Source organism: Rhynchophorus ferrugineus, unplaced genomic scaffold (assembly GCF_030347505.1).
Source record: "Rhynchophorus ferrugineus isolate W39M unplaced genomic scaffold, kcgeb_rfMv2 rfM5, whole genome shotgun sequence".
Classification (NCBI taxonomy): domain Eukaryota; kingdom Metazoa; phylum Arthropoda; class Insecta; order Coleoptera; family Curculionidae; genus Rhynchophorus; species Rhynchophorus ferrugineus.
In genome coordinates this window covers 11,009,557-11,028,467 of record NW_027472584.1, presented here as the reverse complement: position 1 = coordinate 11,028,467, position 18,911 = coordinate 11,009,557, and the positions used below count along the sequence as shown (strand labels likewise).

Genomic DNA, 18,911 nt, shown 5'->3' with positions numbered 1-18,911 from the left:
GCTTTTTATAATAGCATATTTACTATCAATAATTCTGAAAATATTTCAAATAAAATTTAACTAATAAACAAAGGTGTTTAAAACGCACATGTTTTAGGTTATTAATGGCCACCATCAATAGAGCTCAATATACTAAAAAAAATTCGTTTTTAACTCAATTATAATATCAACATATATACGGTTATAAATATGATGATAAAAATAAATCTGTATATGCGGTAATTCTTTAGCAATAATTCTGAAATTTTAAAAGGAAATTACTATTACGACAAACTTTATAACAGCTTCTATATGGCTCTAATAAAAATTACATTACTTCGTAGAAACCGTATAATTAATATTGAATCGAACGGTGTAACTGAAATGTGCCATTTAATTTCCACTTTTAAAATGCTTGTTACAATTTACGACACTTTTATTTTATAGACCGCGAATTTATTTACTTTTATTAACCCGGCAATAATACCGATTTCAAAACTGTGTATATGTGTCATATATGCATGTTTATTGTTTTCGTATCCATAAAAATTTATATGCCACGTTAAATATTCCTAATGCATACGTATATTCTTATTGCATGACTATAATAAAAGTCTAAATTTAGCTGAAGAAAAATATAAGCTGCATTTTCGTTTTATATTTCTGCTAAAAATCTGTTTATTAATAGAGAAATGTTTATTTAAAACATTGTGCTGGTCTATTAATTTAATGATTCCAAGGTATATGTTAACGTTGAATTATTTCTGAAAAATTAAGGCATTTTTAAACGTGTATCAAAAATAACATATCACGTACATTAAAAAATATTTTAAAGGGGCTTTAAAGGGTGACTCAACAATTCCACGTAACATACGTTTCAAAATATAATCATAAAAAGAAGCGGTAAAACAGATCCTTGTTAACGACAACTTTAAAAGTCATATTTAGAAATTGAGCGGTGTAAATGGCAATTTTATATTAACAACCTCATTTCTATGAAACGGTACTGCATATTGCCGGGAAATCATTCTGTTTCATGACATGCGAGTGATAAAAATAATAACTGATTAATCAGTATAATTACATCAGTCGAATAGCAGAACATGAGCAGAATGTTTTCCAATCATCAGAACGATATTCCAGGATAATAAAAATGTTGGTCCTTTAAAGAAAATAAGAAAAATCAATCTGATTTTCATCTGTTTCATCAAAATCATCATATATATAAAAATAGTATATAATAATCCTGCAGAGGAAGATTATTTTGTGATTCGTATCTAGATTAGGTGTCTTCATGCGGTTTAAATATTTTTTAACTTTAAAAAGTCATTTATTGAGAAAAATTGATGTAATATAGATTAATCAAAAGTTGTTTCTTTAATTTCTACAACTTTTTCTCATCTGTCTGGCAATATGGCGATACTGTGTCGATAATGATTCCAGTCATTGATGCAGTTTCAGACTTCTTCAGCATTTCTAAACCGTAACATATGTTGCATTGAAGTGAACAAGTGGTAATCACGAGGTGCTATATCAGGCGCTAACACACGTCACAATACACCATAGAAAAGTATTCTCTTTTATCTGTTCAGCAATTAAACCGCGATGTTGCACCGGTTCGAAAAGGCATTTGAACCAGTTCGAGTAGAAACCATTTCCCCTGCTTTTAGATCATTTACATCGCAAGTAAATGTCTTGAAATGGAAATAGTTTATACATCAACGTTTAAGCTGTTTGAAGAACTTTTTTCGATTTTCAGCTGCGGTTTCGCCCTTGTAATTCACAGTCGTCGAATTGTTTAGTCCTCCTGACCATTCTTTGTAATTGATTTTAGATGGTTCAAACCAAGATCGATAATAGTGACATAATGAGGAAACAGCTTTATATATCTCTAAAAGAGCTTGAACTTCTGCAACAGATTTCTTCAAATAAAAGTAATAAATATATTACATTAACATCTTGACCAAAACATATAGATGATCAAAATACATACAAACACCTAATAATAAAAGTCACATAAACTGTGGCTAAGTCCATCTTTGACTGGAAGTTACTTGATTCACCCACATTACAAAAAAAAAGGTTTTGAAGCACATTTTTTGTTGTTTTCAGCAATTTTGATTTACCACACGAGACTTTGGAAATTAATGGTTTGGTTATGTTGTAAAAAGTCTACAAGAGGCACTTTCAATTTTGGTGCCTTTTCATTTACTACGCTAGATTTGTAAATTAATAGTTTAGTCATTATAAAAAGCTTGTAATAGGCGTGCAAACCATAAAAGTTATTATTTAAATTCTTTAGGGGTTATCTTTAGATATATTATTTGTCAAACGACTCATCTTCTCTGCTTCTAGAGCTACTATAGTTCAGTTAACATTGCATATGCCTATCTAGAATTAGGTTAGGTGTTTAGTAATTAAAGTAATTAAACAAATAACACCTAAAATATTTTGTCTTTAAATAAAAAATTTGATATTTTATATGACGTTTTATATCTCGATATTGAACTGAGGTACATCTTCAGCATTCAGTAAATCATTTGTTTCCTTAAGACTTCTTTAATTACCGTATACAACTCGATAATCAGTGAGAATGATATACTTATAAGTACCACATATACTCACTAATGTCTATTGGAGTTTTGGCTTTAAGTTCCAAGATATTGAATAATGTAATATACCTCGAACCAAAACTTTGTGTTTTATTATTGAACGAGAGACATTGACATTGACGAGAACACCTTAAAGCATCCAAATAAAAAGTAAAGGCTTGTCAGTGGTTTTATTATCTGGTTTACTCGTGATATTCAAACAATTACCAAGTCATCTGAATTCTTAACGTCCAAAACGCCAAATTCATCATGGAGACCGAGTCAGTTTGTATATATACTGTAAGGCTATGTCACACCATCGTCCATCCCAAAAAATATCAGTCATGAATTCCTTGGTTTATAACACCTTCATCACAACCGAACTAAGTACCTCAAGGTATTAACTTTCACTACAAATGTGACTATAAGACCAATCCTATCTGGTTTAACATCTTCCCGATATTATAATTATTCAACGGATCATGAAAAATAGGATTTTTTATAAAACTATAATATAGAATGAACTTAGGGATGTTCAATATTAGGCTCCAATACTGAAGATGCATGCAATTTGTAACGATTGCGAAAAGTCATCTAGTTTTAGTCATTAAGCACAGCTCCAATCTGGAAGCCAATAATTCAGATATAAGCGTAAGTTAAATTATAAACTAACTATAAATATTAGTAGAAATAAAAAATATTTGTATTAACTTATACTAAAAAGTATACTATATTTTTCTCGTAAATTATAGCGTTATTGTGTTAAACTGTTGAAACTCTAGCAGTATCTGAGAATTATCTTGGAAAGTCTCGGGAAAACGAGATAAAATCTCGGTATCGACACGGCAACCTCAGAACAAATTTTGCAATATTTATTAGGTAAATTAACTGAAATAATACCCCGAAGATGTTGGCAAAAAATAAATAAGAAATGTTTCCGTAAATATTAGCCAATTATTTTTGAGTTTTTGAACAGAGAAAATAATTTTTGAAAAACATTAGTTATTTGCCTTCTTTATTATTTCAGATAATTTTATTGAATCTAGACAAACTGAATAATACAAACAGTTCTCCATTTATAACTCTAGGTAATTATATTATAAATAAAAAAAAACCTATTCAGTTTTAGAAACTTATATATGACGAATTGTTATTTGCAGTGAAAATATTAAATCTTCCTCTAGATTTTACTTCAAACGAAATAAAAATTGCTTTTATATCAGGAAAGTTTATTTCTCAAATATATTGAAATAGATTAGCTGTCACAGGTTGTATTATTCTCATTTATTTCACCACAGAATTCTATAATTGAAACAAAAATGATAGAAGAACATTTCCGGCTCTCAAAGTTTATTTTTATTTTCATTTTCTAGTATATTTTTTCTATTTTCATAGATATATTCGATCGACAATTTTATTAGGCTAGTTTCCTTTAATTTATAATTACATTTTGATAGAGATAATATGTTTTAAACTTATATATGAGCTTTTAAGTTTATAATTTTTTATGGTTTATTTCAACAGGACCTAACATGGTTTTGAACCATGGTTCTTGGCATTAGGTCTACCGACTTCCGTATGACAAACATATCCTATTGATTTACGTAGTACATTAACGCCCTACCCAATCTTGTTACTGGCCATAATAGGATAGTTTTCTGTTGTTTTTTTACATTATTATCTACAAAGAAATCAGAATGATAAACACATTTTAAAAGAAACAAGCTCTGGTGGGAACCAAACCCATAAATTAAATGAAAAATTATATTTATTTACCATTATACATTAATAAACTTTCTATTGATAATTATTATGCATTTTACAAAATAATTAGAGTTGTTCAATTTATTATTGTTATAATTAGTGCTGTATGAAAGACAAAAATTGATCCTACGTAATTGAGCAAATGTAGTCGTTAATTTGGGTAACATTTACGCACAATCTAACAAAATCGTTGTTCTGTTTAGCTTCATTTAGTAGTGAGCTGTATTGTTTCAACATAATGCGTTGTTTCATTATAATGAGGTAATTAATGTTAAATTGAATCAAATGAAAATAAATCTTTCGATACCTAATTATAATTGTCTTTTAGTACTAGACCATTGAAAACGGTATTAATAAGGTAATTTTGGTGTATTTTTAATAATATATTAATTTTATAATTTATGATTATCTAGATCTACTAAATAATATTATTTCGTAATTTATATCTTTTATTTCCTTAACTTTAGGATCTTATTATTATTTACTTAATTTTTTTACATACAATATAGGTTATTCCTATAAAAGAGGAAGACTGAATTTATTTTAAACAACTTGTGTTGGCTCTAGAAGTTTCTTGAAGTTCATCAGGTTATGTCTTTATCCCTCTACCTCTTTCTATGTTGCTCCTAATATTATCAGGTGCTTCAGATAAGGTTTCTAGATAAGACATAATTGAATAACGTTAAGATTAATATGAATGATCAGAGAATAAAAATATATGAAACAATTGCTAGATTGTAACAACGTATTTAAAGACCAAAAAGTTTTCTACAGGATTGATGTTTGTTAATAATACGGCTGTTAAACCATAATCATAATGAATTTTGGCATCAGTTTAGAGTTAGAGCTAACTGGCTGTTTATACTCATATGTTGAAGAACATATTATCAATAATAACATATAAGAGATATAGGGGCAAATCTGTGCTGTTTCTGTCAATTTATTCTGAAACAAAGTAATTCCACAGTGGAGTAATTCCACCTATCCTATATGAAGAAAATGTTCACGCGATGAAGAAGAAAATCTTCTAAATCAGTTACTAAAATTCGATTCCATATTTACAATGCTAGCCATATTTAACACACCTAGATTATTTCAACAAAGAGCTGAGGTTATTCTTGAAAGAAATAATTATTTTCACGAGTTGAAACAACTTAATTATATTTTTAAAGTGAATATAAAATATATTTAATTAAATTGTTACATGCCCTTTTCTTATTTATTTGAATTGTTGTAGTGAACCAATTTCTGCATGACAGTAGAGATCAGGTGTCCAATCCCTCTTTAATCTTGTATTAATATGTTTTTGTAGTAATGGTTTGAAAAGAGGGTTGAGTATTTCTGGTTGATAAGAATATTTCCTATTGCAATTATTTCCAATATTTTCTTATTGTAATATATTTGACGAATATATTGAGTTAGATTAATTTTAAATGAAGATGTATAATAGCACATTAACTGTTACTCTATAATCGTATGAGTGATAGTAGATTTGTTCGTAGAAAATGTTTCTTAAAAACATTATCGATTAAAACATATATTTGATGTTTGTTGTTAAATATACGAAAATAATTTTAATCAAGCATTGGAGAGGTTCCGTTATGATATGAGCGGAAATATCGTAGTATTCTCAGTATATAGTAACGGGAAGGTAATTTTAGGATTAGCGCATGTGCTCACATCGGCTATACTGCGTCCTCTCTTTTTATCTACGGCCATTTAAAAATTTAGTGTCGATCGTGTGAAAACAACGAAAAATCTAAAATATTTAGATTTTGTGATAACATTAATTCCTCTAATAACTCCATAATGATAATAATTAAATTATTGTGTTATTCTTAGCGTTGTAACATACAGTGTGTTTAAAATATGGAGGAAGAAAGGTAAGTGGGGAATGTAAATTTACATCTTTAAAAGTTAAAATATTTAAATAGCATCAATTTTGTTTATACTGGAAATATTTGCTGTCAAATTTGTAACAAAGCATTTTCAACGACACCGAAAACAAATCAATTCAACAAATTTTAAGATAATTGAATTTAATTAAACAATTTAATTCCAAAATAGCTGCAAATTTCGAAACGATAACAAGAAGAAAAGAAGAAAATTATTCTTGTCATTCAAATAGAAACATTGCAAAAAGTATGGGAAAAATAATTTACAATTTTACTAGAATTAGGACTAATGGTAATTATAACTTTTAAGAACATTTTGTTGTAATTAACCATCCATTAGTTTTAGGCTAGCAAATATACAATACGTCAACCAAAACCTTCAGTAGTCAATTCATTAATGGAATTTGTGAGTAAAAATTGTAAATAGTGATATAAATTAGACATTTAATTTAATCATGATATCTTTTAGTAACGTTTTAATTTTTCTTTTATAGGTGAAGTGTTGCTAGAACATTTTGAGCAAAAGCTGATGAAAGCGAAATTAGTATATGAGAAGAAATTATATTGGATTTTGTAAGATGCAAGAATAGTGGAGGATGATACTTTGGAAAGATCAAATTTACTAGTAAGAGTTAACCTGAATTGAATGAGCAAAATATATAACATTAACCATCGATAACACCCTAATGACCTAATGACTACTACTCTGAAGGCCAAAGAGTGAAAAAAAAACAAGGAAAAAAAGAATATATTTTTGTACAAGAGTCTAGGTAAATAAGCTATTATTTTGTAAAAATAATGATGTATTGGCTGGAGAATTCTATCAGGTGAAAAGTACTATGGTCTGCAAGATGAATATTTTGCTTTGAGATAGACGAATGATATATACAAATAATGTTTCTGAACTTTTTGTAAATAATATTACATAATATCAAGTCTTTATGGAAGTATGGTTCATGGACTTTCTGTAAAATTTTTCAATACAATGTTTTGATGTAAATATGGTGTATGGACTTGATGTATTTATATTTCAATATATTATTTATAAAAAATGTGGTGTTCTTCACTCCGTTTTTTTTAGATTTTTGCAATACAATTTTCTAATAGAATATAATTTATTATTTCCAGATGTTTCCCAATTTTTTATTTTCTTGGTAAAATCTATTACGACACTTGCATTTATTAAAATGTACATGTAAATTCATAGCTAAATATTACATTTATTCGCATATATTTGACTTTTGAACAGTGGTATTTAATTTATAATATTTAATAAAAATTTAGTGATAATTTTTCATATTATTATGTTTGGTAGTCTCTATTGCTAGAATTTCAACCCCTTAAGGCAGTATTAGCAGTTACTTTACTAGCGTAACATTTGTTCGATTATAGGCTTTTATGGGGCCAAATTTCTCCACCAAGGAGAATTTATAAAGCAGAACAGACTAACATTTTTAACACCAGTAACAAAACAAAGTTGATGCACATGCGCAGAGATTGACAGAAGAGCGCTTGTTCCCTCAGACTTCATTAGCTTCAATAAATGAACATGCGCATGCGCTAATCCGAAAGTTACTTTCTCGTTACTAAAAGCTGTTCACATCATTGGCCGGATTACTGTGAATCAATATCTCGACACCCTCATTGATTAAATGCTTACTATGACTGATATATTGCTGCAAATATTGCAATATGCCAGGATGATAATGAGCCCATATATACAGCCAAAAAGGTTAAGTTTGAGCTTGATGAATATCAGAATATCACAAACGATCTAGTGCAATCACCATATCCCTACGTCATTGAACCGTTATGGGGGCTAGTTTTAGAGAAGAGAGATCTCTAACATCTCTCAATCTATTCCACGAAGAAGTGCAGCTGTTTCAAAAGCAAATGGTGGCTCAACATCATATTAATAGGTGAATATTGTGTATGCGTCAGACGTCCATATTATTTTATTAATCTCTTATAGATTACCATAGATTTAGTTTAATGTAAATAAAAATCAGCTACTTTAAGAACGAAAGCAAATAAATGAATAATAAAATAAGAATTTCTAAAAGAATTTACTATAAAATGTTTACGTTATACCACCTCATAAGAAGCAATTTATTTAAGTGAAAAAGTACTCACCAATTACACAGAAAGGCCTTCTAATAAACTTGAGTCTACCGATGAAGCCTTGATATCGAGATCTGCAGCCCGACGACCAAATTCTGCAATAAAATAAATTATCCATTTGCTGAAAAAAAAGTGGGCGTACGAATAAATCTTTTTGCCTCGTCTAAAAAAAAACATTCCCTAGCCGTGCGTTATGACTTTACCGTCCTATACCAACGCACACGGGTACACACGTGTGAAACAACCCCATATGAATGACCGTAAAAATGTTGCCATAACACGCAGTTTGTCCCGCTTTTTTGCCATATAAACGACCTATTAAATATTTGCTGTAGCTTACTGGTGGGAAATATTTAAATTTATCTACAATTCCTACCTGTTTATGAAACATTTTTTAAAATAACTTTTGAATATTCTACAGAACGACTCAAGTTAATATTATATAACTCCACGTGCATACATGTATATATATATATATATATATATATATATATATATATATATATATATATATATATATATGTATATATATATATATATGTATATATATATATATATATATATATATATATATATATATATATATATATATATATATATATATATATATCAAATAGAAGAGGCAATATAACTAATTTTGAAAAACTACTTTAAACTATGTATTTATTTTACTTATAATAAACGTTATTTCTGCTAAAATAATGGATATCAAAGAATTGTAAATGAGCACTAAAACGCTCCAACCCCATGTAGTTGTTTTGATCGAACTGGACGGTTTGTATGGCTACAAGTCATATTTATACATTCTTTTGATAATTTTGTGTTATAATTAGGCAGTCTAATATGTGTCTATGGTATGAGGTTCCCCAGTATAATCATATATTGGTAAAAACTCCAAACAAGCTGTGTATTGCCATTTCAAGGCAGAAAAATGTTAGAAATATGTGGTTAAATCTAGCAAGGCTAGAACCAGCAACATTGATAATTTATTATAAGGATTATTTATACTAAGGAGTTACTATTTTGAGTACCTATAATAATATAATGTTTATCAAAAATTGTTTGTTTTATTGTGTATACGAGTAATAACTTTGTTCTTGTTTTAACAGTTTCTTGTTGTAGTTATCAAACAATATGGAAAATTATATTTAATATCATATAATAGGTATAGTTTTACAAGTGCGCATGAAGTCAGCATATATTCTTACAAGATTCAAATTCCAATACCAACTAGACAGAGAAAGAAGGTTTCTAACACTATTCACCACCAAGGCAACTATATATATTCGGTTATTAACACTATATGTATTCTCAAAATACAAAGAAAAATATTAATTAAATACAAGCCTTCAAGTCTCGGTTAAGCTGCATTACGGTCAGATTGTAAAAAGCTAATGTTATAAAGCACTTGATAAGTTACACCTCAAATAGTGTCAAATAGTAGTTGGATGAATCTTCACCAAGCTACGGGTAACCGATATATATATTTGATTGGAAAAATGTGATTTTATTAATGTTGCTTTAGCCCGTTCTGTATGTTATTTCAAAAATTTAAAACGATGTATATGCCTCAACTGTTGTAATAAATTAGATATTTAGTTTATGAACTCATGTTGAGAAGATAATTAGACACAGACAACATAATTCAATAAGTTAACGCATATCTGAACACCAGTGTGTCAAGGCTAGTATTTAAGTAAAAAAAACTACAATTTGTACATTTTATTTATTCAAATAGTGCAAGACATTTTGGTACAATACTGGGTACATTTCTTCTTCCTATAAATGCGCTAAAAGTTTAAGGAAGTAAACATCCTTCATCAAATTAATATAACTTAAACCTTTTTGTGTTTACTATCAGCTATGAAAAATGAACCTATTGGTAGACCTTGGTTTGACATCGATTCTAATATGTCTTAGACATTATGGGACACTTATTATGGGAATAGTACGTAGACCACGTAGTTCTCAATTGGTAAAGTATACCAGAAAATATGAAACGGCACTTAATTTTCTTGCCAACTGTTATTCTGATAGTATTTGTTCTTTATATTGTTTAATATTCTATAAAATTTCATGGTTAGTGCATCTGCAATATCTATTTCCATTACAAATGCTATAAAAGTTCTATCTTTTTAAACAATGTTAAATTCAGCATAGTAATAGTCACCGTTTGACTCTAGAAATGAAGTCAAATTTGTGTTATTTGTCTTGATAAATCCTCGTTCCATTTTGTCGTACTGTTGGTAGCACAAAACCAATTTTATGACTATGAAAATTAAGATAAATAATCGAAATTTAATCGAAGGTTAGGAAACGTCAAGTGACGTCAATGTTTCGTGACGCTTCCGCTTGGTGTTCGACTTAACATGGCCATTTTTCAAATGTTGTGCTTTTATTTCTACTAAAATCTCAGCAATGATAGTTGTAATTTGAAAAATAAATCTGTGTTAATATACTTTGTGATACCAAAAGTTGCTAAGGTAATATGAAAATGATTTGTCAACATTTTAATAATCAGTTTGTATTATATCTTAATAAAATACAACAAAGTTAGCATTAATTAAGATTACCTAACTTACTAGGAATGTGCCCTGATAAATTCACAATAGACATTGTAATTTATATTATACGGCTGAACACATGTTTGTAACTATATTAAAGCCAAAATTCAATTATTGGGCTTTTATTTTTTTATACGTTATTTTCGTGAAGTGTAAGAAATGGATATTTTGTTACAGATGACAAAGTATGGAACTGATATATGGAAATATGAACCGCCAAAGGCCTACTGAACATTTTGCTGCAACATTAGCCCTTCCTTTCAAATATAATGTTTATTGAGTCGTGTTTTTTTGAAGATTTTCTTTATTCTATTTTGCCTAAATAATAACAGATCAAATGAAAAGTCCCCGGCCTACCATAGTAAAACACACATTTTTGGCAAAAGTAGTTTTTTGTATTCAACATAATTTCATTCAAGAATGATACACTGATTATAGCGACCCTCCAACTTTTCGATACCATTTTTGTAGTACGATTTGCCATCTCCTTCAAAATAGGCCTCAGTTTCGGCGATCACCTCCTCATTCGACGAAAATTTCTTCCCAGCGAGCATTATTTTGAGATCTGAAAACAGGAAATAGTCGTTGGAGGCCAAATTTGGAGAATACAGTGGATGAGGAAGCAATTCGAAGCCCAATTCATGGATTATTGCCATCGTTATCACTGACTTGTGACACGGTGCATTGTCTTGGTGAAGCAGCACTTTCTTTTTTTTTAATACGGCCGTTTTTGGCCGATTTCGTCCTTCAAACGGCTCAATAACGCTATGTAATAGTCGTTGTTGATGGTCCTTCCTTTTTTAAGATAGTCAATAAAAATTAGTCCATGCGCATCCGAAAATACAGATGGCATAAACTTTCCAGCCAACTGTTGCGTTTTCCCACGCTTTGGAGCGGGTTCATCGTGTGCAATACACTCGGATGACTGTCGATTGGACTTGATTGGATTTGGCACGCGCGGCACCCACTTTACACAGAGATTTCTCATACCCAAGTATTCGTGAATGATATGATATACACGTTCAGTTGATGTCTTTAGAGTGTCTGCTATTTCATTCAATTTCAATTTACGGACATTCAAAATCATTTTGTGGATTATTTTAATATTTTCGTCGGTAAAAAACTCTTTTGGGAGTCCACTGCGTTCACCGTTTTCGGTGCCTATTTCACCACGTCTAAACTTAGCATACCAATCCTTGATTGTTGATTTTCCTGGGGCAGTATCTGGAATCTCGGCATCAAGCCATCAAGTTTTTGCTTCAATTGCGTTTTTTCCCCTCAAATATCAATATGTTATCAACACACGAAATTCCTTTTTATCCATTTTTTTCACAATAACAAAAGTTGTTTCACTCAAAATGCTATAATTCACAAACTAAAGATCCGACAGATGTCCAATTTATACACGCATTTTTTGAGGGTTGGGGCTAACTAGAAACATATGGATTTGACTCTAGTAGCGCTATCTATGTAAGAACAGGGACTTTTCAATTTACCTGTTATTATATTTTGGCTAGCTCAAAAGCATTGAAAGTTTTCTTGTCAGCTTAAGAGTTCGTCTTTTAACAAAAACGAATTTTGTTTAGATATATTTCTCTATAATAAAACTAAAGGAAATTTTAGCTAGTTTCGAATCATCTACGTTCTATTAACTGGATTAGCTTTCAACAGAATTTCACCTGCCATCTTCAGGTCATTAGGATGTTTTGTCTTCCGTTTGTCTTTACAAGAGCTGAACCGGAATAAAAAATGTATTTATACAACATTATATTATATTAATAAATAATTAATGTGTATTGTCTTTTTCAACAGGTTCGTCAAACAAAATATATTATTGATTTTATTTTGTTTCGAAATTCCCGGGATATTTACCATCTTTTTTGCGAAATAAGACAATTTTAATTTTTTTCTGATTCCCTATAATAGCTTTACTGGATTAAGCCCTGGATATTTATTTTCCTTATCACAGCGAAACACCTTTTGTGGGATTTTAAACCAAACTCACAAACGTATGATAATGCTTATGATAGCTTACGCTTCACTTTATTTTGTTTTAAATAAAATCCTTTTTTTTTGCTGATACAGATACAAAGTAATGAAATCATGTAGGTTATAATTCATAGATGAAATGAACGATTACGGGGATTAAGAGGTGAGGTAATCGGTGTTACGTATTTGGTTTTTATTAATGTATTCACTTTTAACATCTATTTAGAAATTCTCTGTTTTATCCCTACAATATACAGGTTTATATTGACCCTCAAAGCGTGTAAAACTACAGCGCGAATACTGAAAATATAATGTAATGGAGGACAAAGGAACTACACGAAAACAGAAACAGTACAAATAGTAACTCTATCCTTTTAATAACCGCAACATTCATCTCGAAGTAGGATTTGGCAGATATTTTGAGATTTGGATATTTACAGAGTTATATCCCTAATATTTACTTCCCTTATCTGTGCTAAACAGGTTTGGACGGATTTGAAACTTGGTCCATGATTTGTAAAGTATGATAACCCTGTTAATAAGTAACGCTCACTACCGCCCCAGCTTGGCCTTCCTTTGTTTGGCAATTTTATAGCAGAAAAGTTTACGTATTGTGTTTATTTTAAGTTCTCTTTCTGCATAAACAAGCTTAAGATAAAAATCTTCGTAATTTTATTTATTTATCATCCTGTTATGATAAATGGAGGTTATAAATTATAAAAATTGTTAGAGTGCTGCTATAACCGAGTATAACCCACTATTCTTCAAATGGCTTTTAACAAAATCTTCATTCTATGTATTTTAGCACTCTGTTATATCAAATTTGATTTGCTTTTTAAGTATATTACCTGGTTAGATATATACCGATATATGATATATATATATATATATATATCGCATATATTAAACTAGTTTTTCACGTATTTTGTCATCGAAAATACTGTTCATAATCAATAATGTTTTATTACACATAAAATTTTAGGAATAAAAGCACACATTTATTTAAAACAATTAAATATTTTCAGTGTTAAAAGAAAATTATAAGCAATATTCTCTATCTGAATAGATCCGAGTATATTGACCAAGCTTATTTTCCGAAAGATTAATTATTAGGAAAAATACAATATATCCAATTCTATTCTTAATCACCATCGAAAGGATATTCATTGGATTAAGTGAAGTAGGCATGGAGTGGAATAAAAATTATTGACTCTTATCTGATCCATTAATTAAGATTCGCATTTATAAAAAAGTCGGACTACTCTATATAGTATTTTAACAGCATTTTTTTTAAGAATCAGAGTATAATCACTTTTCAACAGGTCAATTGAAAAGTCCCCGGCCTACCATAGTAAAACACATTTTTTTGGCACAATTAGTTTTTTTTATTCAACATAAATCCATTCAAGGGCGATACACGGATTACAGCGACCCTCAAACTGTTCGATACAATTTTTGTACTACGATTTGTTCTTTGCTTCAAAATAGGCCTCACTTTCGGCGATCACCTCTTCATTCGACGAACATTTCTTCACAGCAAGCATTCTTTTGAGATCTTCTGAAAACAGGAAATAGTCGCTGGGGGGCAGATCTGGAGAATACGGTGGATGAGGAAGGAATTCGAAGCCCAATTCATGGATTTTTGCCATCGTTTTCACTGACTTGTGACACGGTGCATTGTCTTGGTGAAACAATACTTTCTTTTTCTTCAAATGCTGCCGATTTTCCAAAATACATGTTTTCTCAAAATACAGAAGCCATAACGTTGCCAGCGGGCTGTTTCTTTTTGGTTCATCACGTGCAGTCCACTTGGATGACTGTCGATTGGACTTCGGAGTGAAATTATGGAGCCATGTCTCTTCCATTGTCATATATCGACGCAAAAACTAGGGTTTACTACGCTTGGTCATCTTCAAATACTGCTCCCAATCATCAACTCGTCGTTGTTTTTGGTTAAAAGTGAGCTCGCGCGGCACCCACTATGCACGGAGCTTTCTCATACCCAAATATTCGTGAATGATATGATGTACACGTTCGGTTGATATCTTTAGTGTGTCTGCTATTTAATTCAATTTCAATTTACGGTTATTCCAAATCATTTTGGGGATTCTTAAAATCTTTTCGTCGGTAGCAATCACTTTTGGGCGTCCACTGCATTCACCGTTTTTATTCACCACGTCTAAACATAGAATACCAGTCCTTGATGGCTGATTTTCCTGGGGCAGTGTCCGGAAAGTCGGCATCAAGTAAAGTTTTTGGATTTAATACAAAACATATGGATTTAATTCTAGTAGCGCCATCTGTATGTCAGGCCGGGGGCTTTTCAATTGATCTGTTGACTGAATTGTTTTGAAGAAATTGTTTCTTTTTATGGTATTCGCAAAAATTACGCATTCAATTGACCTTGCTTGTAGCTTGTAGGGTAAGTTTGTTTTGAAGTAAAAAGGTTGTTTAAAAATGTATTGTAGGGTATTCGATAGTTAAAAATATAGGGTTAAAACATATTGAAGTTAGGTTTTTTATAGTACAGCACACGTTTATTTTCTGGCGTTTTCTACTGGGCGCTAATGTGTACTGTACGTTTAAACTGTACGTTAAAACGTACTGAGTTGATGACAGAGCTAGAAGAAAATATCTATAACGGCGGTAGTAATGAACATGATATACTATTATACTTCCAACGAACGCAAACGAAGACCTCACCGATGAAGATTCGGGAGATGTGCAAGACATTGCAATTGGTAATTTACCATCCTCTCAGTTATTAGCGGATGCAGAAATTTATTAGAACCACAAAATAAAGAAGGCCAACAAAATAATGAAAGAGATGCTGAACAATAGGGAGAGTATGATTACTGGCCGCTACGGCAACATATAACATCTAGGCAAAAAATATAAAGTCGTATTAGTGGCTGCAAAGAGATCTACACACCGAAAATATTGCTTTACCAACATAGGAACCACTTTTTTCTGTAGCAAACGAATATTCATAAACGGAGCTGTTGGTAATATTTTGTGATGACGAAGTCATATCAATGTTAGTCCGATATATCTATATGCTGCTTCTAGAAACAGAAAATCTGACATAATAACTGAGAAAATGAAATGTTTTTTGGATGTTTCACTAGTAAGTGAATATAACACAGTGAGTAGAAGAAGAATATACTGGGAAAATTTTGATAACACAAATAGTAGTCTAATTTCCAAAGCTATAAGAAGCTATCGATTTGAACATATTATTAACAATATTCACTGTTGTAACAATAATTTCTTGATAAAAATGGCCACCAAAATTAAACCTTTACTCGATAAGATGAATATAAATTGTTTAGAAAATGCTCCTCATAGAGAACACTATAGTATTGATGATGTCATTGTCCCTTACTTTGGCAGACATCGGGGTAAACAATTCATAAAAGGGATACCTGTCTGCTCTGGGTACAAACTCTGTGTGAGTACCACATATTATGGACATATAGTCTGGTTTATGCAATATTAGGGAGCAAAACCTGAAATGAAAACTATAAAGAGTGGGGGTTGGGCGGTCCGTGATAACCGCTTGGACGAAAACAGTATTTTGAACGTGATTTCCAATTCTGCTGGAATACAGACGCTTAATACCATATCCAGATACTTACAAACAACCAAAATATCAATCGGTATTATTTATCAATCGGTAATTAACGGACTTCGGTCAAAGGTAAATAATGGTATTTTCCAATCTTTGTTCACGTTCTTGATTTTGCAGTAGGAAATATGTGGTTGCTTCACCAAAAAAAATTGAAAATGGAAAACTCGATCATCTAACATTCCGCAAAAGAGTGGCTATATCTCTTCTTGAAACGAATTCTGGAAACAGCCGTAAAAGACCAAGGCCTTCTTCTTTACAAATTTAGTCTCTATGTTTGACAGAATTAATCACCTTGTAAGCACACAAAGAAAACCAACGCGTTTCAGAACGTGCCATAAGCCATGACCGTTAACAGGTCAATTGAAAAGTCCTGACACATAGATAGCGCTACTAGAATTAAATCCATATGTTTTTTAGTTAGCCCTAACCCTAAAAAATGCGTGTATAGATTTGTGAATTATAGCATTTTGAGTGAAGCAACTTTTGTTATTGTAAAAAAATGGATAAAAATGAATTTCTTGTGTTGATAAAATATTGCTTTTCGAAGGGAAAAAACACAGTTGAAGAAAAAACTTGGCTTGATGCCGAGTTTCTGGATACAGGAAAATCAACCATCAAGGATTTGGTATTCTAAGTTTAGATATGGTGAAATGAGTACCAAAGACGATGAACGCAGTGGATGCCGAAAAGAGGTTGTTATACTCGAAAATACTTTAAAATCCACAAAAACAACAACGAGTTGATGATTGAGAGCAATATTTACAAGTCAGTGAAAAAGATGGGAAAAATCCATCCATCCATCCTATTTTCCATATCTGACAACCAGCGACTATTTCCTTTTCTCAGGTCTCAAAAGAGTGCTCACTGGGAAGAAATGTTTGTCGAATGAGGAGGTGATCGCCTGTTTTGAGCCCGAACTGAGGCCTATTTTGAAGCCAAGGACAAATAGTACTAGAAAAATATTATCGAAAAGTTGGAGGGTCGCTATAATCAGAGTATCACCCTTGAAGGGAATTATATTGAATAAAAAAACCTAATTTTGCCAAAAAATGTGTTTTACTATGGTAGGCCGGGAAGTTTTCAACTGACCTGCTATCTGCATGAAATATAAAGTGGCATATAAGGTGCTTTGGGAAGTACCATAATTCAAAATATATTTTTTTAAATATTATTACGTATTTAGTTATATTTTTATAATATAATTTTTTGTAAAAATATATCTGTTTCATATCTGTTTTGAAAAATTATTCAGTTATTAAATTCCTACTGTACTTTTAAAAGACCAATCATTTTTTAATTTTTAATTTGCTTCAAAATATATTTATATTTTACTTCAACAAACCAATGTATCCAATATATGATTAGAATAACTTCAGTTTTTTTTTACTATTCGCATGTTGATTATGGACCGAAAATATGATATAATGTAGAAATTGATTCTATATAATATAGAAAGTAGTCGAACATATAAATGGGAAAACTGTAGCAGAACTTTACCTTATGAACAAGTCAATAAAGATAACAAGCAAATATTCAATGTGATATGCGTATAAACTTCATGATTCTGATCAATAGCCTACAATGAATTAATTACAAATAGTAATAAAGCCATAATGAATTTTAAGGTTGCTGGAATTGATCAAGTGACGGCAGAAATGATCAAAGTCAGTGGTGTAACATTATTTCAACGGCTCACCGTTCTGGGTGGACAAGTTTAGCATCAGAATTGTGCAATCAGCGTGGAAAAAGAAAACAATTGTTTGAATAACTATAAAAAGAAATAAAATGCGAAAAAGAGGGGAGCAAAAGTTATTTAAAGTATCAATCAATATATTTCGTATCAATTGTCAGAAAAGTAATTATTTAATGATGAAAATAAGACTTCAAAGAATTCTTGAAAAACAAGCCGCGAAGACTTAGGACTAGGGAGGATCTAGACCGAATTGCAGTTTTGTAGATTATATTTTCCCATTCCGTCAGTTTATGAAGGAAGGAATTAGATGTGGAAAGCGTGCGATTGTCGTTTTTATTGATTTTCGCTCTGGTTTCGACTGTATATACTGCTCTTTATTTCGGGCAACTTTGGCGAATCGTCTGCTAGTGTAAACTTTAACAGCATCCAGTTATAGCAAGTGTAGGAGCTCAACTGCTTGGAATCGGTAATACAGGAGAAGAAATTAGCATTTATGTAATATATTGAAGGATGGAAAGTCATTATAAGTGGAAGAGGATGCCTAAAAAATACATGAATAAAATGGTTAGGGAAAATAAGATGAAATTGGCATAGATATATCCTACTCATTTGTTTTTGCCTCGAATTGCTAGTTTCTGTAAATCATCGAGATCGGTAAACACTATTTTATACTATATTTTAAAT

At 30.7% G+C, this 18,911-nt stretch overlaps 1 protein-coding gene across 1 annotated transcript in view; it reads right to left on the bottom strand.

Moving 5' to 3' along the window:
- LOC143197124 (potassium voltage-gated channel subfamily KQT member 1) overlaps positions 1 to 18,911 on the bottom strand; it is a 311,560-nt gene that overhangs the window by 192,405 nt on the left and 100,244 nt on the right. The window contains exon 4 of the mRNA XM_076405315.1: positions 8,363 to 8,445. Coding sequence (XP_076261430.1) covers positions 8,363 to 8,445 — 83 coding nt within the window. The remainder of the gene's footprint in view (positions 1 to 8,362; positions 8,446 to 18,911) is intronic.